The sequence below is a fragment of the Drosophila grimshawi genome, unplaced genomic scaffold (genome assembly GCF_018153295.1).
Source record: "Drosophila grimshawi isolate 15287-2541.00 unplaced genomic scaffold, ASM1815329v1 contig_44, whole genome shotgun sequence".
NCBI classification, from domain to species: Eukaryota; Metazoa; Arthropoda; class Insecta; order Diptera; family Drosophilidae; genus Drosophila; species Drosophila grimshawi.
Genome location: NW_025063240.1, coordinates 21777932 through 21797624, shown reverse-complemented (window position 1 = coordinate 21797624; position 19693 = coordinate 21777932). Strand labels below are relative to the sequence as shown.

Genomic DNA, 19693 nt, shown 5'->3' with positions numbered 1-19693 from the left:
ATATATATTCTTAATAATTATTATTATGGGTCTGCAATGCTGATATCGAACAATGTAGTTTATTCATTGTGATAGGCAGACACTAAAAATACACAATTCCAGTTTACTATATATAATATATATTATTTATTAGATATATATGTATGTATACATAAACTGATCAAATGGCGCTTTTGATGTAATGCAACAATGTAAATGTTATTGTACTTTATATAATGCAATAAAATTCAATGTGTGTTCATGTAGTATAACTCATAGAAAATATGTTTAGAATCTGAGTTTTTTAGTTACAGTTGTTCCATATTATATATCAATTCGAAGGCTGTACAACTGTTTTTCTTGATTGCTATCGGAAATCGATTTGTATCGATAATCGCGAAACGATGACTTATCTCTGAGATGGTCTTGTTCACACAGCCAGGAAGACGGATATATTTATATAGCATATACATACTTAATGCAGTCGGTTATGCTACCTTTAGCCTGTTATATATTTCTTAACCAACTCCGACTTTAAGCTAATCTCAGCCACAGGAAACCCACAACAAATTTATTCCGCTTACTTTGAAATTCAAGAAACTTGTTTCGAAGGCAGACCAAAAAACAATCCCTTTTAAAGTTATTTTCAAAGAGCAACGGCAACTCTACACAGGGTCAGCTGTTTTTCTTCGAAGTCGAACAACCCCCGAATGGGTTGTCAAATAGTACGCGATGCGCCCTCTGGCGGCTTGAGCGCTGCACTATCAAATGTCAGTTTTGGGCACAAAAAATCAATACCAACCCCCAACCCCAGCCCCCTTCTCGTTAAAAATGTAAATGCGAAAAAATTCAATACTGTGCAGCAGCCATACACGACGCTCGCAACGCGTTTCCACAAAATATATTCATTCATTGTGTGTCCCCCACTCGAAAAATAAATTGAAATTTTGCTTGAATTTTGCCAACGCACTTGCAGTCGAAAAGTTTTGAGAAACGCAAGCAATAAGCAAAAAAAAAAGAAAAGAAAATAAAGCAAAGAAAGTAAAGTGAAGCAAAAGGGGCGAAAAGTGCGTGAAACTCAAAACGTATTTCGCGAAAAAGGCGACCGGCAAAAGAGATACAAAGAAAGCAGCAGCAGCACACACACACACACACACGAGCACACACACACATAGAGGAACCAAGTGAAAGTGACATGGCAAACGCGTAGTCCAACAACAACAACAACAGCAAGAACAACAACAATAACAGTTCCAACAAAACATAATAATATGCTAGGTGTGGCGGCTGTGGAGCGCTGCTGCTGCTGCTGCTGCTGCCGCTGCTGCTGCTAGCGCAGTCGAGGACTGAGGATAACGGTCGGCAGCATCGACATCATCACCGGCGGAGCATCGGCAACAATAACAGCAACGACGGCGCAGCAGGCAAAAGGTGAACAACAAGAAGAAGCAGAAGAAGAGGAAGAAGAGGAATCAGAGGTAGAAGCAGAGGAACGAGCACTCAAGGAAAGCGACAAGCAGCAGCAGCAGCAGCAGCGGCAACTTTTCAAATACCGCCAGCGGCCGTCGCGGTGACAAACGGAAAACGGCAACGGCGACGGCGACGTCGACGGCAACCGTTGCTGCAACGGCTGCGCTGGCGGCTGCTGTTAGTTGTAGTGCTAGCGCTATTGTTGTTGTTGTTGTTTGTGCTGGAGGCAGCGGCAGCGATAGAAACAGCGGCAGCGGCAGAGGCAGCGGCAGTGCCAGTGCCAGTTACAACAATGATAAGGTAAGCAAGCATCTGCATTTATTTATTTATTAAATGCAAATGCAATTGCCATTTCTTACTTATACTTAGGGAGGTCTAAATATAAAAATATATAAGATTTAATTGTATTAAGAAAGTGCAATTGCAAATGGCTCTCAACGTCAATTAAAAATCGAAATGCTGTATGGCAACCCTGTTCCATAATTTCACAAGCAAATCTTAAAAAATAAAGGGAACAATTTGTTGGCTTATTAAAGATGGGCGAATGTGTATGAAACACTTGTGGGAAAATACCTACTAAGAAAGAGAGGCGAACCATAAGGTATATATATTTTTGATCAGAATTCTAAAATAAACACTGATTTAATAGTTGTGACTTTCGACTACAGCACTGCGAGTTGCTTTTTAAAATTTCAAAGTGTTTTTCGGTCAAGTTTCGTTGGCGAAATAGATTTTTGGAACAGCATTAACTTTCGCTCATGTTGCCTGCAGGCAAAGTAATTTAATCAATTCGATAAATACGGATTTGCCAATGCTCCAAAAATTTTTCAAACTGTGCCTGCAGTCACATAAATAGAGAGAGATATAGATAGAGATAGAGAGAGAGAGAGAGAGAGAGAGAGAGAGAGAGAGAGAGAGAGAGAGAGAGAGAGACAGAGAGAAAGAGAGAAAGAGAGAGAGAAAGAGAGGGATAGAACATAAAACTTCAGTTGCGAGCGCTGACAAAAAGTGTATCTGGCCTGCAAGAACTTTAACTAAATGTAAAGCAGTAAATAAATTTAAAAAAATATATATATAAAATAACAATATGAAAAATATAAATTAATATATATTCTTTTATGTTTTCCATTAAGTTTTAGTGTTACTTTTTTATCATTGCAATTAGAGTGGTATTTAATTTGTAGTCGCTGTTCCCGTTGCAATTGTTAGAAATGTTTGATTTTCCTTTGTTGAGGCCTCTGACAGCATCATTATCAGTGTCAAAATGCCATTAAATGTGTAGCACACACATACACACACACACACACACAATGCCTTTGAGGGCTTACACACACACAAACAGCAAATACAAAAAAAAGAGGAAGAAAAACTGAAAATAAGTATTAACAAACAAACAAAAAAAAAAGAAAAGAAAAAAAATAGTAGGAAATGTGCAGCTTTGTCAAGTAGCAAAGAGCATCATGGAGTAGTAGCAGCGAGTAATATTTGCTAGAGTGCCAGCGGGCATTGAAAACACACACACACACACACTCACACACACACACACATACACACGCATACATAAACTCATTTGTGTGTGTGTGTGTGCCGCTTGGCAGTCAGTCAAAAAGCGTCTGGCGATGAGCGCCAAAGTGCGTTGCATACTTTTTAGCGCGCTTTGTTTGACTGGAATTGGGATTTTCCAGCAGTTGGCGTCGTCATCGTGTAACAACAACAACAATAAGAAGCAGCAGCAGCAGCAACAGCAACAACAACAACAACTAGTAGTTAAGCAAACAAGCGGGAAGAGAGAGAGGCACAACTCTTCTTCTCTCTTCTTTTTTTTGCCACGTTGACAAACATATGCAGACAGTCAGCCAGCCAGGCGACAAAAGTGTCCTTGTTCATTTGCATATCAAAAGGGAAATTCATTTAGCTTCCAGCTCCCTAAAGTTCATAATCTTAGTATTTTATTGTTTAACGGCTTAACAACCTGTTATATATTATACAACTGAAGGTATGCGCAGAGAATATATAAATACTATATTCATTCTACAAATTGTATATATACATTCTTTAAAGAGTTTGACAACCTGTTAAATATTTTTATAACCTGCTTCAAATTATTTACATACATTTTCAAATGGATTTCCGTATTTGGTTTGTAGAATTTGAATTTTTTTTTTGTATTTAATTTGGATGATGAAATAGCCAATTTTTGTTGTTGTTGGAATTGAGCCAAAGCGAAATAGTTGTGATTTGTTGTATGTTCTTGCAGTGCCTGCATTTACTATGTGTGCGTGTATCTGTCTGTGTGTGTGCGTGTGTGTGTGTGTGTGTGTCTGTGTGTGTTAATAAGCATTGACACAGTGGCAACGACTCTTGCTTAGTATTTGTGTTTTTTCATTTCCGGTTTCCACATGTTGACAAGCTGCTGTTGCTGCTGATGTTGCTTGAGTTCTGCTCTTGCTGCTGCTGCTGCTGCTGCGGCTCTGCTGCTGCTCTTGATAATAATGATAATGTCAATCATGATGATGATGAAGTCAGCAGCCAGTTATGGCCAGCATTAGAAGAGAGTGCGAGCGAGAGAGAGAGAGGGGAGGGAGTCGTAAGTGAGTCAGCCTGTTTAGTTTATCAGCTTTGTTTAGTTTTCTTCTTCCCCTGCCCCACACACACACAGACTGACACAGACACAGACAGACACACACACACACATAGTCGTTATCCTGTCGTCCATATTGCGTATGCGTAATTTTCACATTATGTAATTTGCACTTGTTAAATGGACTCTTAATTTGATTAGGGCGCCGTAAACATGAAGTGGCGACGACAACGCTTCCATCACAATTTTTCTTTGACTCTCTGACTCATGTCTCCTTTCGCCAGCCTCCTAGAAACCATATTTACTGCACCCCCTCTCCATCCCCCACTGTCTATTAGCTTTTAGATGTGACTGCCGCTGCCGCTTCAGCTTCTGGCTGGCTGCTGGCTGCTGATGAGCTCATATTGAAAGTTTTTTGTGCCAGCGACCTAGTTTGGCGCAACCCAAATCAATGTGGTCGCTGTGGCGCCATTTGCACTACCGACCCCATTCCATCTCCCCGCCTGACCCTTTGTGCACTCTCCTCTCCTCTGCTCTGCTCATCTCGGTTTTTCTTTGTTGCTCTGCCGATTGCCTGCGTTCCGCCATTAAATGATGATTTTTCCAACATTTTCTTTGGCATTTTTGAATACCCTGCACTCACTCAAATAAATATAAAGGGGTTGCTTTGCCGCGTCAGACGTTTCTCAACTATCAACTGTTGATTGGATCAAGCTCTTGCAGCAGACAAAACTAAATTTAATAATTGTTTCAAATACTCACTTTGTTCGTGAGGATCTGCACCCTTCGCCTTCAAGCTGTTGATCGCACCATCGATAAATATCGATATCGATTATACACAGAGTTGTATGTTATGCTGCATAAGTTATTACAGTATTAGTTATACGTTCTGAATCGTTTCACTCCTTTTTAAACACCTTTTTTTGTCTGATTGAGTTTTTTTGTTTAAATAAATAAATGCTAAACACATAGCTTATTCACCAAGCTTAATGTTAGCTTACAGGGTATATGTTAGTCTGGCAAACTCTCTTAAGGGGTTCTTACCGGTTTCCAATTTACTTACTCACCTGTTCGGGCGTTATTAATTGTGCTTTTGATGCACAGGATGCCGTCAAAGGAGCATCGATCGTTTCCTTATCTCTCTCTCTCTCTCTATGTCCGCTAGTTATTCTCTTAATCCCTTTGCCCTGCTTTCCGTAAACGTACAAACGTAATTGTTTTCGTCAAATTGAAATTTTAATTAAATACGAATTCAAATTCATATTCTGCTTAAGCTTGCATCTGCATTTTGTTGTGTTTTTTTTGTCATAAATATTTCTTGAATAACGCGTCATAAAATTTTAAAATTTATTTATGCAGCAGAACCAGAATGGCTATTAAGCATATGCCGCATTGTTATTATGTCTATGATGGTCATAATGGATAAAAGAGCGACTGAATAATAGATTGATAGACTGAAAACAAATATTTTCACAGTCAAGACTTTACTGATTTAATATTATGTTTAATAAAAGAACATAACTAAGAGTTAAATATTTTGTTTGTCATTGCAGCAAATCCGATTCGCAGACATAACATTTTGGGGCGGCAGAGAACGGCATGGTGAAAATGGAGTCCACTGAGGAACAGGATAGAAAGCTTGTTTTGGAATTTTGCCATCTGCTCGAAAAATCCAAACAGCTGTTCAATGGACTCAGGTAAGTTGATTCCACATGCTTCATGTCCATGAGATATACTGATATTATTCCTATTCCTATTCCATGTGCAACAGAGATCTGCCGCAGTATGGACATCGTCAGTGGCAAGCCTATTTTGGACGCACTTTCGATGTGTACACAAAGCTGTGGAAGTTTCAGCAGCAACATCGCTTGGTCCTCGACTCCAAATATGGACTGAAGCGCTGGCAAATTGGCGAAATAGCCAGCAAAATCGGACAGCTTTATTATCACTATTAGTAAGTATTATTATCACTACTAGTAAGTAGTAGTAGTCGTCAAGCTGGCTGTCTGTGGGGCACCTAAATCTATCCTTGATATACATTTAAATTCTAAATGGATAAAGTACGCAACAGCTAGAAGATAGTATATATCTATATATATTATTGATCGGTTAATATAGTCAATATAGCTGTGTCTATCTGTAGGAGATCTCAGAGCCTGTAAGGCTTAGAGACTTTAAATTTAGAACACAGGCAAACAAGGTAACAAGGCAAAGACTTGGATTCACTTGGATTACTTTTTTACTTCTAATAATCCTCAATCATTTAACTCAAGCAATTTATCATTTGATTGCAGTTTAAGAACCAGCGAAACAAACTACCTGAATGAGGCGTATCAGTTTTATGCGGCAATACGGGGACGGGCGTATTATTCGCGCGCCGCCAAAGAGGATCGACCCGATTTGATGGTGAAGAAGTTGCGGTATTATGCACGCTTCATTGTCGTCTGTCTGCTGCTGAAGAAGATGAAGCTGGTGCGGGAGCTGGTCACGGAGCTGGAGAAGCAAATACAGGAGTACACAAACACGTAAACTTATTAACGTATGGCAGTCGCTGATTATAGCTTTAAAATTCTGTGTACCTGTTCACAGTTACGAGCCGGAGGATCATATGGAATGGTCACTGGTGCTGGAGGAGATCAAGGGCTTCATCAAGGCGGAGGCAGCGGTGGCAGTGCTCCATGCCGATTCCAATCCCATCATATTATCACATAGGTGAGTCGTTGGCACATTCGATTCTACGATTCCGGATACACTTTGCCCGTGCTTTCGTCGGCGGAGTAGTGGAGTATGGACTGCTTGTGGGGTAGTTCTTGTGGGTTGGCTCTTTATTTCTTTTTTGTTTGTTTGTTGTTGTTGTTTCTTTGTTTTTTATTGTTGTGCTCAGGTATACGAGTTTTGCTTCTGTTTTGCTCTTGCTATCCAATTATTTTGAATCATTTTATGTGCTTATCACAGAAGACTTGAAAACACCAAAGAAACACTCACCGTTGCCATTTCATGTCATGCACTTTTCCATTCATTTTCCCCTAATATTCATACACACCCACACCCACACACACACATACACATACACTTACACCAACCGAGAATATAATCGTCTACCAACAAAATATAGCAGTTATTTCAGAATTATAAATCTCTAATTCACTTTCACTTTAATATAATCATATAGAGTATTAGTGTTATAGTTTTGAAACCCTTTGATTTTATACATATAATATTTGAATATGATTCAGGCAATAAATAAACTAGATACTATAAGATAGCGAACTTTCTTTCAACTTTGTTTTAAGATTTTCATAATTTATAATGATAGTCCATCATTAAAGTATATGAGATTGAAATATCTGAATTTCATATTCCATTCGAAAGATTGCTGGTCTCATTATAATAAATAAAGTCTTTAAGGAGTGTACAGAAGACTGTATATGTATGCATATAGCCGTGACTATCTTTCTATCTATATATCTATAAAGTAGACGATCTGACAGTCAGAGAGACCTTAAGACTTAGAGACTTTAATTAGAACCAGTTTATTTAATTTGATCGATATCATTAAAGTCGCATGATTAGAGTTCTCAGTGGTTGGTTGGTGGCCAACTTTATTTTCACCATACACACACTTTTCTTGTATCATTTCATATGTTCTATCCTCACACACACACACCCACACACACATACGCACACAACTACACCAATCCCTCCCCCCGCACCCTACCCAACTCCCTCCCCTCGAAAAATGTCACCTCATTAGTGCGCCACATTCTCAATTCTTCTGTGAAAGCACGGGCCCCCGCAATTTGCTTGTGGACCAGCACAACTACAATGACTGATGTGGCAGTGGTTCCGGTTCTAGGTTATCGCCGCTGACGACTCCGCCGTGCGAGAGATCGCCCCATATGACGCTGAGCCTGCAGGAGATACTCATTGTGGGCTCGGCATGCGAGCAGGCCAAGTTCTCCGAGCTCACAATGGACATGTTTAGGTGAGTTCCCCATCTACATAAATATACATATTTGATTTGTATTAATCACCATCTTGATCATCGTCATCATCAGAATGCTGCAAACGCTGGAACGCGAGCCGACGGAGTCGGCAACGAATCCGCTGAGCATGGCGCATGGTTTGCATGGACACGATGCGAGTCCGGCAGCCAGTCGGATACCACCATATGGTGTGCCGGGCTCCAAGGGCTATTTGGAGAACGGTCGTAACTTTCGAGACAATCCACACAAATATCTACTGTACAAGCCTTCGATCAGCCAACTGATGGTGTTTCTGGCCAGCGGCACCAAGGAACTGCCAATCGGTGGTGCTCTACTCCTGTACATGTCGGCCGATGGCTGTTTCTCCACCACCAAACATCCTGAGGACTGTAAGTGTTACAAGAATTTGATTGCATTGATTGTCAATTGTAGCAATTCAATCTTCCATTGCAGATGGCTATGAGCTGGGCGGCTTGGGCACCAGTGTGAAGCGGGACAGCGTCGATGGCGGTGGCTTGTCGTGTCGGGGCAAATCGTATAAGGAGAATCACTGCCTATATCCGGGCGATCTGTATCCGTTCACGCGTCGTCCGCTCTTCATCATCATCGATTCGGATAATTCGTTTGTCTTTCAGCACATACCCCGCTATTTTGGCCAGCCACTGGTCGTTCTAATGTCGCCGCAAGATGTGCCGCCCGCTTTTCAAGGTAAGATTGGAAATGTTGAATGCTTTCCTCTTGTGGCTTTTGATTTGGTTAATCAAAGACGATGGGATTAAGATAAATGGTCTTGCGTTCAAATTATTCCAAAGCCATAACTTTGATAAAAAAGGTCTGAGTTTGAAAAACACACTGATTGCTCTATATACATATATATATTCCAGCTGATGTGCAGCATCATGGCTCGCTGTTTACATTGTTCCTGCATTCCCCGCTCACGGCGCTCTGCTACATCTGCAATGTGGGAGATGTGCCCATTCATCACTGGGAACGCTGTCAGACGTATGTGGATCGTTTCATAACGGAAGCGTCGCGTCTGGTTACCCGTTGTCGTATCGATGAGATCGAGCAGGGCATTGGATTTATAGGTTAGTCATCGATACAAACATATATTTAACGAGTGTATGCTAATTTAAATTGAACAAATTTTAATGCTGTATTTATTCGATTGCAGACTCGTCATATGTTCAGTTCTTTGGCGACGACTTTCTGCGCACACTCATCTTACGTTTTGTGTTCTGTGATGTGGTTCTGCGTTTGCATCGCGGTTTCCGGGGACGGCATATGCGACCGCGTTGCGAGCCACAGCTGCCGGCGAATGAGCTGCTCGAGCATCCCTCGCTGTCGCACATCATTTTCCAGCTGGCATCGGCGTTGGATGTGCGCGGGCATTTCTCGGAGGGACCCGAGTGCGACTGATGACTCTTATTGGGTGTAGTCTTAGTGGTAGTGCTAGTCGTAATTATCTATATGATGAGGCAGCAGCTTATCCAGCTTTTAACCCTCTACTGCCTCGATAGACAGTTTTCGTTGTTGCATTTTGTGTATAATACTTTAACGCTAGATTGGAGCTGGTCTATATAGCTACAAACTGATTCATAATGATCCATAATGTTTTTTGTCGCTAATTGTCGAAATTGCATATTCAATTTTTATAACATACATACAGACAAGCTAATATTAACGTATAACTATAAATACATATATTATACGCGATATACATATATAATAATAATACTAATATTAATATTAACAATAATCAAGTAGCTAGTTTTCTTATATAGTGCGTCGCGCAATGGAAAGGTCCAATGTTAGTTGCTTAGCATATACATAATAATAATAATAATAATACTAATAATAATAATATTACAAATAATACAAAATATACACGATTAACAACTAACGCAGAGAAAACAGAAAACCGAAGAAGAAAACAAGATAAAACACTAACAAAACGATAACTGCCAAAAATGAAGAAGATGTTAAAGAAAAATAAATCAAATTTAGTTCAACAGCAATTTTAACAAAATTGAAAAACCTTTTTACGAATGAAATTAGAGCAGAACAAGAATATATAAAAAACGAAATGAATATAAAACATTTTCATACGCAGCGATAAACGTTTAGCTTTTATACAAGTGGAGAATAAAGAAATAAAATTGTAACTTTAAATCTATATAAAACACGACACACTATATAAGAAATGCGTTTTTTATTGTACACAACGCTTACAACAACAAGAACAACAACAAATAATAATAATAATGATAAAAATATTGTACGTATTGTAATATTGCATATAGGTATTATTATGATTACAAGATGACTGAAAGTTACTGTTTCAAAAAGCAAAAAATTTAGCAAAAATAATAATTACTTATACACATATATATCTATATATATGTATACATATTTATGTATATTTATATATATATATATATGTGTGTATATGTATACATACATATATACATAACAAAAAGATAGTTAAGCAAACCAAAACAAAAAATCATAAATATATACAAAATATATTTTGCGTATGTTAAACAAATTAAATTTAAAACAATCCCAGCAAAAAAGAAAACAAAACAAAAAGAACATTTTATACGACAACCTAAATAAAATCTATACATGAAATACAAATACCAAATACGAATCATGTTTCGGCATTCACAACAATCACATGGAGAATTCCCAATATCATATCGCAGTGTTCCAAATAAAAAAAAAACATACGAGATTTTTGGTTTTAAAATATATCGGAAAATGGCTCGATAATAATAACTGATAAGACGACACTTAATATGAATTCATAGGCAAATGATAAACGCAAAACGATATTTCATATATATGGATAATATAAACTAGTTAAACGCATACTTAATATACATATATATATATGTATATGTGTATATATATATATATATATATATATATATATATATATATATATATTTGACAGGCCCGCAAAACAAATCAAATTACTTTCAAGTTAAAAACTTTTTTGCATTTTATAAAAGCAAAAGCAAAGAGCAATGTAAGCTAAAAGTAGCTCTACAATGAAAAAATTTCCAAAATCTCAAGCAGTTCTTATCTAAACAATAAAAAGCCTCAAATTTATTTTTCAAATGTTCTTTAATACTCTTTTTTATTATCAACCAATTGTATAGATATTTTAACAAAAAAAAAAAGAAACAAATTTGTTTAAATCTTGTGTACATACATAAATATGTAATTCTAAACGAAACGAACGAAACGAATCAAGACAAAAAAAACTTGAAAACTGAAAAATGAAAAAATGCTCTTGTGTATGATGATGAGGAGAATAATGGAAAAGTATTGTAATCACATTATTTATTATAATTTCGATTAGATTTTGTACATTTGAAAATTGCATTTACATAAACATAACAACTGCAAAAAATAATATACAAATTAATTCATGATTAATCAGCAACATTAGCCACACGTAAGCGATACAACAACAACAACAACAAATCCCACAACATTATCATAAGCGAATTGTTTAAACACACTATCAAAGCCATAAAAACAACAACAAAAAAAACGAAAAAACGAACGATAAACAAATTTAGCAAAGCCACAAAAAAATGACAGTATGGGAAAAATGAGAAGTGTATGGAGTTTGTATGAGTAATAAGAATAAAGCACATGTTTGAAAAGAAAACCATCATCGACAATTGCCTCTATTTATTGAAGATCTTCCAATTGTTCCTCGACATAATTAACACCCAGATAAACTTCAACAAAACCCCAATTCACTTAATAATTATTTTGAAGCCTACAAGAAATTTGGATATTTACCTTTTGGGATCAAAGATGTTTTCTTTTGAGATTGCAGATATTTTTATTTTGCCACAAAAGAAATATTATAGTTTTCTTTTCGTATACTTCAGATATATACTCTAGTGAGATTAACCTAATTATATTCAGATCCCTTACAGGCGACCCGTGTGTTTCTCGATCCAATCGGTAAAGTTGGAAACGCGTGTATATACATCGGGCAGTGGGATTTCGCACTTGGCATCGTAGCCATGTGAGACTATACCGACTACAGTTAGCGAGCCATCGTTGAGTACCAAAGGACCACCAGAGTCGCCACGACAGGGCAGTCCAGCCTTGGAATCGATGCACAAGAAGGAGTCCAGCATTAGTTTGCGCGCGACTTTCAGAAACGTATTCCACTTACGCTCGCATGCCGTATTGGATATGATGCGGACATGGACATATTGCAAGACATTGGTGAGTTTTCCCCTCGCGGTCAGCCCCCAACCGGAGGTGACTCCCGCACGACCAATGTAGCTGTTGTATACCTTCGGATTGGGTAACTTGGCGGCCTTGACATATGCATTCAGCCGAAGATCGTTGGGTAGCCTGATGAGTCCTATGTCATTGGCCACAGTGTTGCGATCAAACAGATGGTGCACAATGGTATCCTCCTCCTTAACCACCATCTTTATGAAGCCAGGCTCGCTTTTATTTGCCCTATTCACAGCGCCCGCAGTAACAGTTACTTTGACACTGCGAAACGAAATTTTAAAGATATATATCATATATTATATAGTTCAACTGACAGATCCGTGTCTGGCTCCTGCAGACAGTGGGCGGCTGTAAGTATCCAACGCGGTGAGATAATGGTGCCCCCACACAAACTGGGCGCATCCGGCGAGTTGCGAAAATAGCAGTGTAAGGACACCTGGTAGGGAAACTGCTTGGGCTTCGAGGCGGATCCACTGACAATCCTTAAATCTCCCTGACTGAGTATTAGACTCGGACTCAGCAGCAAACAGAATAATATTACTAACAGCCCCATTTGGTTGACTTAATTGTGGAGTTGCAATGAATACCTTCGCCTTATATAGGGCTTCAATAATCGCTCCAGCTTATGGCTCCAAGGTTTCGTGCACTTCTCTTATCATTGTTTAGGTAATAAACTACATTTTTAACGTGCCTGCAATTTACTTTTCTCACTAATATTTATGGATATCATATTTTTTACCAGTATATGTATTTACTATAGTAAAACGCTCTCTTTTGTTGATATAAAACCAGAATTTGTATTCCAAATTGAAGTACATAACTCTTATATAACCTCTTAGAGGGGGCCCGTGTGTTCCTCAATCCAATCAACGAAGTAGGAGACACGTGTAAATATATCGGGCATTCGTATTCGGCAGGCGGGATCGAAGCCGTGTGAGAATACTCCGATTAGGGTTCGGTTTGAGCCTTCTAATATTAGAGGACCACCAGAGTCGCCACGACATGGCCCTGAATGCCTGAAACTGATGCACATGAAGGTGTCCAGTATTGTTTTGCGCATTTGGCTTTGCCAAATAAGCCTGCATCTGATATTGTGTAGTATGCCGGCATGGCCATATTGCAACATATTTGTGGGTCGACCACTGCCTGTCAAGCCCCAACCGGACATGATGCCGACGCGACCACTAAACCAATCATAGACATCATAAACCATCTGTTTGGACAAATAGGCGGCCTTGACATAAGCATTTAGCGTAAGATCATTGGGCAGCTTGATCAGTCCCATATCATTTTCCAACGTCTTGGGATTAAATTGATCATGCGGAATGGTATCCTCTTTGTTGACCACCATCTCTACGAAGCCCGGTTCCTCTCTATTTGTCTTATTCACAACGCCCACAGTGACAATCACCTTAACACTGCAAACAGAAGAGTTTGATATACGTTATATATATATAAATAATATAAGTTAAACTGACAGGTCGATTTTTGGTTGTTGCAGACAGTGGGCGGCTGTCAATATCCAACGCGGCGAGATGATGGTGCCGCCATGCCAATGGGGCTTATCATTTGAGTTGTCAAAATAGCACTTTAAAGATGCCTGGTAGGGCAACTGCTTCGGTTTTGCCTGGAAGCCTCTGACTACCGCTACTATCAGACTCGGAGTCTGCAGCAAACAGAGTGTGATTACAAACAGCCTCATTTGATTCACTTGAATATGGAGTTGCAATAAATAACTGCGTCTTATATAGGGCTAGAATAATAGCTACAATTTATGGCTCTAAAAATAGGCAGGCACATCGATGACAAATTGAGTGCATGACAAATCTGATCGATTGGATACATATCTCTCTCGTAGATCCGAACGCAACACGTCGAATACTTTGAAGGCTTCGTGTTTTAAGCAGCAAACACAGATCATTATTTCACTGGTCTTCGCTGCGATATGTGGAATAGACGGAAGGAATCCACTTTCAAGTGTTCAAGTGTTCTTTAAGCTGACACTAACGTTGTTCATCAAATCTAGTTTTGTATTAAACAATATTTTTTACGTTGCTCGCAATTTATTAGTAATCAAAACAGCTTTGGTACTCAATACAAAGGATTAGTGGCATACATGGCATTATTTTTGGAGTTGTGCATGAGTATATTATATATATTTAACGCTCTTCTTGCTCAGTGCTGCTTACCAAACTTATAGATAACTTCGTGATGATACTTTTCGCCCGGTCGCAGAATGCTTGTGGGGAAATTCTCATGATTCACGGAGTCAGGAAACTTTTGCGTCTCCAGACAGAATGCGCCATGTTTAATGTAAGCAGCACCCGCTTTGCCTGCCAGCGGTGTCTCACGCTTCCCCTCCTTGTCGGGCAAGAAGTTGGACGTATAGAACTGGACGCCAGGCTGATTGCTGGCAATCTCCAGCCAGCGACCGCTTGGCGGATGTGTAATCCGGGCAATGTTCGCAATGCTTGCGGGCGGAGTGAATTTTACACAGAAATTGTCATCGTATCCAAGAGCTGGCTGCAATTCCTTGAGCCGATCACCCAAGTTGCTGGCTACACGCAAATCAAATTTGCCTCCATCTACGGGCAGAATTTTGCCGGTGGGTATTGAATTTGCATCCGTTTCGGTAATGCCATAGGCATTAATTTGAATCGTGTGCTCGTAGATTCCATTTGGGCCCGCCTTGTGCCCGGCCAGATTAAAGTACGAGTGATTGGTGAGATTGACGGGCGTTGGTTTTGAGGTCACAGCATCCATGCGGACATGCAGGCAATTGTCCTCAGTAAGGATGAACGTGGCTGTCGCTCGCACCTCACCCGGATAGCCTTCGTGACCGTCGGGATTGGTGTGCGACATTTTGACACCATTTGGCAGCAGTTCGACCACGTCCCAGTGTGCCTTATCAAAGCCAATAAAGCCGCCATGCAGCTGAAACTCTCCTCGATTGCGGGAGACTTCAATTGTTTTGCCATCCAGGACAAATCTGCCATTTGCGATGCGATTGCAAACCCTGCCCACCGTTGCACCCATATACGGATTCTGTTCGCTGGCGTAGCCCGCCAGATTATCAAATCCCAGCGTCACATCCTCCACTTGACCTTGAGCATCTGGAACTTTAATGCTGCTGATTGTTGCGCCTCGCGTCAATATTTGAACGGACATTTGCTCATCGTTGCTCAGCGTGAAGCGTCGTATTTCCTCCGTTTGCTTGGTGAATGGATTCACTGCCCCGCTGGCGAAAGTATCTTCCGTGACCTTTACCATGTTGAATTTGGATCTCTCACTGAATTATTTTATTGGGCTCACGTTCTTAAATAGTGCAACTGGCGAAAACCGCAAACCCTGCTGATAACAGAACAATGTTTACAGAAAATATCTTATCAGTGATGCTTACCACAAATATACACTCCAAACCCTTGTCAATTGTGTGCAACTATCATACATATGTTTAACAAGCATATTCAAGGCTTATAGCTATATTTATAGATATCTGTTTTAACAAAACAAAACAAAAAAATGCAATGAAAAATATTTATATTTATTAATCGATAGCTTCTGTTAAGCAAACGATAGCTACATTTAACAGCTGGACTTGTTGCGCATGCCAATAGTCGATTAATGTTAGCAAGCAGTTGTGCTCTGTTATGTTGTCGCACACAAGGCGGTGAATCTGAGCCACTGTTAAGTTGTGCTCGCTCCACATAACATCTGAAGACATACAGCTGAACAGTGAAAGTTGCCGGTCTGTGTCTATTTGTACTGAACTAGATGAACGCAACTGTGCAGACTGGTTCGTTCATTGAGCTCAGTGAATCGCTCAGACGAACTAAACGCGAACAATTTGATACAACTCTATTTGTTTATAAAATCAAAATGGGATTGACGTGGCAGCGGTTGAGATTTAATGCATTTTTGAGCCTTTCGCTAATATCTCTTTGTGTGCTCATCAGGACAAATAACGCACAAGAAGCACAACAGCCATGGTACGAGAATTTACCAGCAGTAGCCATGGATTATAAGGTAAAAACATGAAATGTGTGAAAAATACAAATACAAATAAACAACAACAATATTGGAGTGGCACACGTTTACGTTTCTTTTGTTATTGTTGTAAAAAAAACAGGTGCACATTGACGCCGGCAAGGAGGACTGCTATCATCAATATGTGCAGGCAGGTGCCACTTTCTACGTATCCTTCAGTGTAAGTCTGCGAATTTTAAAAACCGCCCCCGGAATATATTTTTTAAAAACCTTATTTATGCTCCTTATGCTCCTTTGGCTAGGTGGTGCGTGGTGGCGATGGAATGGCTGGCTTTGCCGTACGCAATCCGGCTGGCGATGTTGTGAAACCATATCAATGGCAGGCTACTGCTGACTACACAGATCAGGTCTCGCCGGGCGGTTATTATTCCGTTTGCATTGACAATCAGTTCTCGCGATTTGCTAGCAAATTGGTTAATATTTATATCACGGTGGTCAAATATGATGCGTGGGACAAATATGCCAAGGAGATTGAGGAGCTGCAGCTGAATATGCAGAATTTCACAGCCACCATTGGCACCGTGGAGCGCAATATCAACGATATGCTTGGGTATCAGGCTCACAGCAGGCATCGCGAATCGAGAGATTTTGCCCTGCTTCAGGATAACAATTCCTATATACAATTGTTCTCCCTTAGCCAAATTGGCATCATTCTGATCACATGCTCCATACAGGTGGGCGAGGCTTAAACTAGCCTATACTATTTGAAACTCTTCATTTCTTAATAATAACCTCTCTCCGTTTGGCAGGTATATTTTGTGCGTAAACTATTTGAAGTCAAGTCGAGCAGCAGGGGCCGTATTTAGAGTTGCTTGAGGAGCCCCCTAGGATTTGTGGCATTGGTTGCACAATAAGCTGTAAAAAAAACAAAAAACAAAACACTGTAAAACCTTCCCCTCTTTTTTTATACTCACAAAAACACAAGCTCATCATGAAACATCTTTATACTTTAATGTTGTAATTAATTTAATATTGGCAAACAGAACAAGTTCGAAAACTTACCAGACTACTACTGCTAATATATATATATTTTTGTCATTTGTATCATATATACAACTTAGGCGATAAAATGAAAATGTGTGAGTTTTATTTTAAATTAAACTAAAGTTTTATATTTTATATAAATGTATATGTATGTGTGTTTTGTATGTGTGTGTGTGTGTTGTTCCTTTTGTGAAAGCTTTCGGGTTTGCGTCTAGGCTAAGCCCTTTTCTGTTTGCCCTTTTTAGCTTTTGATTAAATTGGAATTGTTTTAATGGTATTTTGGCGATTTTTAACCATATCTACTATCAGTGTTGGGTGCTGATAATCTGGGCGCATCTTGCGGGGAAAAGATGCCTTCGCCTGTATCGCTGCCTGGTCTCAGAACACCCTCACTGCAAACAGAGTTTTGTATACATTTAGTATTATTATATATTAATTTTAAAAAATATGAATTTCATTGTTTACCCAAAAGAATTGCCTCCAAAGCGTCCAACGTTGTTCGTCTGATAATAATTAGTATTATAGCCATAGCGTTGGGCATTCAACACGTAAACAAACCCAAAGGTGCACATCAGAAATACACAAATATTTATGAGCTGCATTTCTAACAATTTATACTTTCAAGTCTTTGAAGAACACAACTAGCTACCGAATTGGTCGAGGTGCTATCACGTTATGGAGTTTTAATTAAAGTGAGTGGCAGCTATTTATACCAGAGACTGGATTTCGACCGGTCTATTTACATATCTGGCAATCAGAACTAGTTTCAAATAATGACGATGTTTATTAAAAAGCTTTTATTAATGGTCTTATGACATTTTAATGACATACATGAATTCATTTTGGTATATAAAGTACAGGAATTCAACGCATAGGTTAAAGTAAAACTACTTCATCTTGTCTAATTAAACGATTCATGTATTTGCTGAGCTTGGCATCCCACTTTCGCAAACCACTCATTTAAGTGTAAATGTCATTTTTACATCATCTGGACCCAGTGTTCAGAGCCTCATTGGAATGATGCTGAGGATCCAAGGTGATTTTTTAACAAAACAATAAATCTGTCACTTATCTGGAACAAAATTCACAATTGCCTGCAAAATATATGAATATGTATAGAGATATATATAGATATATGTTTTATGTTTTGCAGAATGCGTCATGTTTCTTAATTATCCCAAAAGCGATTTTAAAAAAGCACCAAATCAAAGATGATTATTCACTTATTTAGTATTCACTGCGGAATAATCTGTTACCAGTGATGCAGCTGATAACAGGTGGTTAAAATCATGAGAGATGATTAGTATCATTGATCGATTAATATGTATTGCAGACTCCAAAATTTAAAGAGTATTTATACAAAATGTCAAGTGTCAGACCAACAGACAAGCAAACAGCAAAATATACTCTTCTACTAGTTGTTTATAGTTGTTCAAAGATAAGCCAACATTATCTACAAGACAAACTTGTTATTGGGCACATTAAGTGGCGCTAAAGTCTGAAAGATTCTAGCTTTTATAGTCTGAGATAGGGTTGTTCAAACAGATTAAGAATATACGTACTTTATGTGGTCATATATATAAAAATGATTACATACTTTTGTACAACTTCCGTATACCAATTTGCCATTTTAAATGGGTAAAACTAAGTTTCCAGTTTTGGCCACAATAAAAATTTGAGTTAAGCTTTGTGAGAACAGTAATAAATCTTTTGTTTAATATAATATATTATATTTAATGTTCATAATAATAGCAGCCAAAATTGAGCTGCAGTTTGAAAACTTGTTTACTTTAAAAATCATTCTTAAGCTGTGACAAAAAGATTTCGTTCCTAAAGTTTCAGTTCTTTTAATTACATTTGTTCTTCATGTATATTCATCAACTTTTTACTGTTCAACACACCACACACACTCTGTCAGTTACACACACACACACACACTCGCATGTTAATTATATCCTTTATAAAAATTAAAAAGATATTATGTGTGCGCTTATCTCTCGCCAAGGCGATTTCTTAGCTACCCATTTTATGTGGCAAAGGCTGCCTTAAAGTAGGCAGAGCGTAGCCGCAAATGATGCGAGTTGGCTTCAAACTAAGCGCCTAATGGCCCGCACACACACACACACACACAGGGCCACACACAGGGCCACACACAGATAAGCGACTCTGTATGTGTGTGCTTGGCTCTTTAACTGTTTTAAACGCCATTGTTAAAATATTGCTCATACGCACTTCCGCCCAAAATGGGGTCTTTTTGCTTGGACTAATGATGCCACACACACACACTCACACACACGCTCACACATCCAGCCACACAGTGCTGCCCAAGAACGTAGAGCAAGCAGACAGCCAGTGTGACAGTCTGATG

General features: G+C 39.0%; 5 protein-coding genes across 5 annotated transcripts; 2 read left to right on the top strand and 3 right to left on the bottom strand.

Moving 5' to 3' along the window:
• The first annotated feature begins 1718 nt into the window (after positions 1–1718).
• LOC6558360 (protein SCAI) lies at positions 1719–9685 on the top strand. Its single transcript, XM_001983273.2, has 10 exons — positions 1719–1749; positions 5584–5727; positions 5802–5984; positions 6325–6555; positions 6620–6742; positions 7887–8015; positions 8089–8405; positions 8470–8724; positions 8901–9104; positions 9191–9685. Exons 2-10 carry the CDS (start codon positions 5630–5632, stop codon positions 9433–9435), a joined length of 1785 nt encoding a protein of 594 aa, XP_001983309.2. The 5' UTR covers positions 1719–1749; positions 5584–5629; the 3' UTR covers positions 9436–9685.
• A 2176-nt stretch (positions 9686–11861) lies between these two features.
• On the bottom strand, positions 11862–12862 carry LOC6557956 (brachyurin). The gene is made up of 2 exons (XM_001983274.2): positions 12609–12862; positions 11862–12555 (listed from the first exon to the last, which is right to left on the bottom strand). Exons 1-2 carry the CDS (start codon positions 12845–12847, stop codon positions 11973–11975), a joined length of 822 nt encoding a protein of 273 aa, XP_001983310.1. The 5' UTR covers positions 12848–12862; the 3' UTR covers positions 11862–11972.
• Positions 12863–13066: 204 nt separating this feature from the next.
• LOC6557320 (brachyurin) lies at positions 13067–14011 on the bottom strand. Its single transcript, XM_001983275.2, has 2 exons — positions 13773–14011; positions 13067–13712 (listed from the first exon to the last, which is right to left on the bottom strand). The coding sequence occupies exons 1-2, from the start codon at positions 13994–13996 to the stop codon at positions 13130–13132; spliced, it is 807 nt and encodes a 268-aa protein (XP_001983311.1). The 5' UTR covers positions 13997–14011; the 3' UTR covers positions 13067–13129.
• Positions 14012–14317: 306 nt separating this feature from the next.
• Positions 14318–15813, bottom strand: LOC6557331 (galactose mutarotase). Its single transcript, XM_001983276.2, has one exon. It carries the CDS (start codon positions 15562–15564, stop codon positions 14470–14472), a length of 1095 nt encoding a protein of 364 aa, XP_001983312.1. The 5' UTR covers positions 15565–15813; the 3' UTR covers positions 14318–14469.
• Positions 15814–15982: 169 nt separating this feature from the next.
• Positions 15983–17347, top strand: LOC6557743 (transmembrane emp24 domain-containing protein 6). Its single transcript, XM_001983277.2, has 4 exons — positions 15983–16320; positions 16424–16501; positions 16584–17015; positions 17091–17347. Exons 1-4 carry the CDS (start codon positions 16069–16071, stop codon positions 17145–17147), a joined length of 819 nt encoding a protein of 272 aa, XP_001983313.2. The 5' UTR covers positions 15983–16068; the 3' UTR covers positions 17148–17347.
• The last annotated feature ends 2346 nt before the right edge of the window (positions 17348–19693 follow it).

Bases quoted from the DNA above. Each gene is read 5' to 3' on its own strand.
- LOC6558360 (XM_001983273.2), top strand. From the start codon at position 5,630: ATGGTGAAAATGGAGTCCACTGAGGAACAGGATAGAAAGCTTGTTTTG. The intron at 5,728-5,801 runs GTAAGTTGATTC...CATGTGCAACAG, and splicing joins CAGCTGTTCAATGGACTCAG to AGATCTGCCGCAGTATGGAC. The intron at 8,406-8,469 runs GTAAGTGTTACA...CTTCCATTGCAG, and splicing joins CACCAAACATCCTGAGGACT to ATGGCTATGAGCTGGGCGGC.
- LOC6557956 (XM_001983274.2), bottom strand. From the start codon at position 12,847: ATGGGGCTGTTAGTAATATTATTCTGTTTGCTGCTGAGTCCGAGTCTA. The intron at 12,556-12,608 runs GTCAGTTGAACT...TTCGTTTCGCAG, and splicing joins CAGGAGCCAGACACGGATCT to TGTCAAAGTAACTGTTACTG.
- LOC6557320 (XM_001983275.2), bottom strand. From the start codon at position 13,996: ATGAGGCTGTTTGTAATCACACTCTGTTTGCTGCAGACTCCGAGTCTG. The intron at 13,713-13,772 runs GTCAGTTTAACT...TTCTGTTTGCAG, and splicing joins CAACAACCAAAAATCGACCT to TGTTAAGGTGATTGTCACTG.
- LOC6557331 (XM_001983276.2), bottom strand. From the start codon at position 15,564: ATGGTAAAGGTCACGGAAGATACTTTCGCCAGCGGGGCAGTGAATCCA.
- LOC6557743 (XM_001983277.2), top strand. From the start codon at position 16,069: ATGAACGCAACTGTGCAGACTGGTTCGTTCATTGAGCTCAGTGAATCG. The intron at 16,321-16,423 runs GTAAAAACATGA...TAAAAAAAACAG, and splicing joins CAGTAGCCATGGATTATAAG to GTGCACATTGACGCCGGCAA. The intron at 17,016-17,090 runs GTGGGCGAGGCT...TCCGTTTGGCAG, and splicing joins TGATCACATGCTCCATACAG to GTATATTTTGTGCGTAAACT.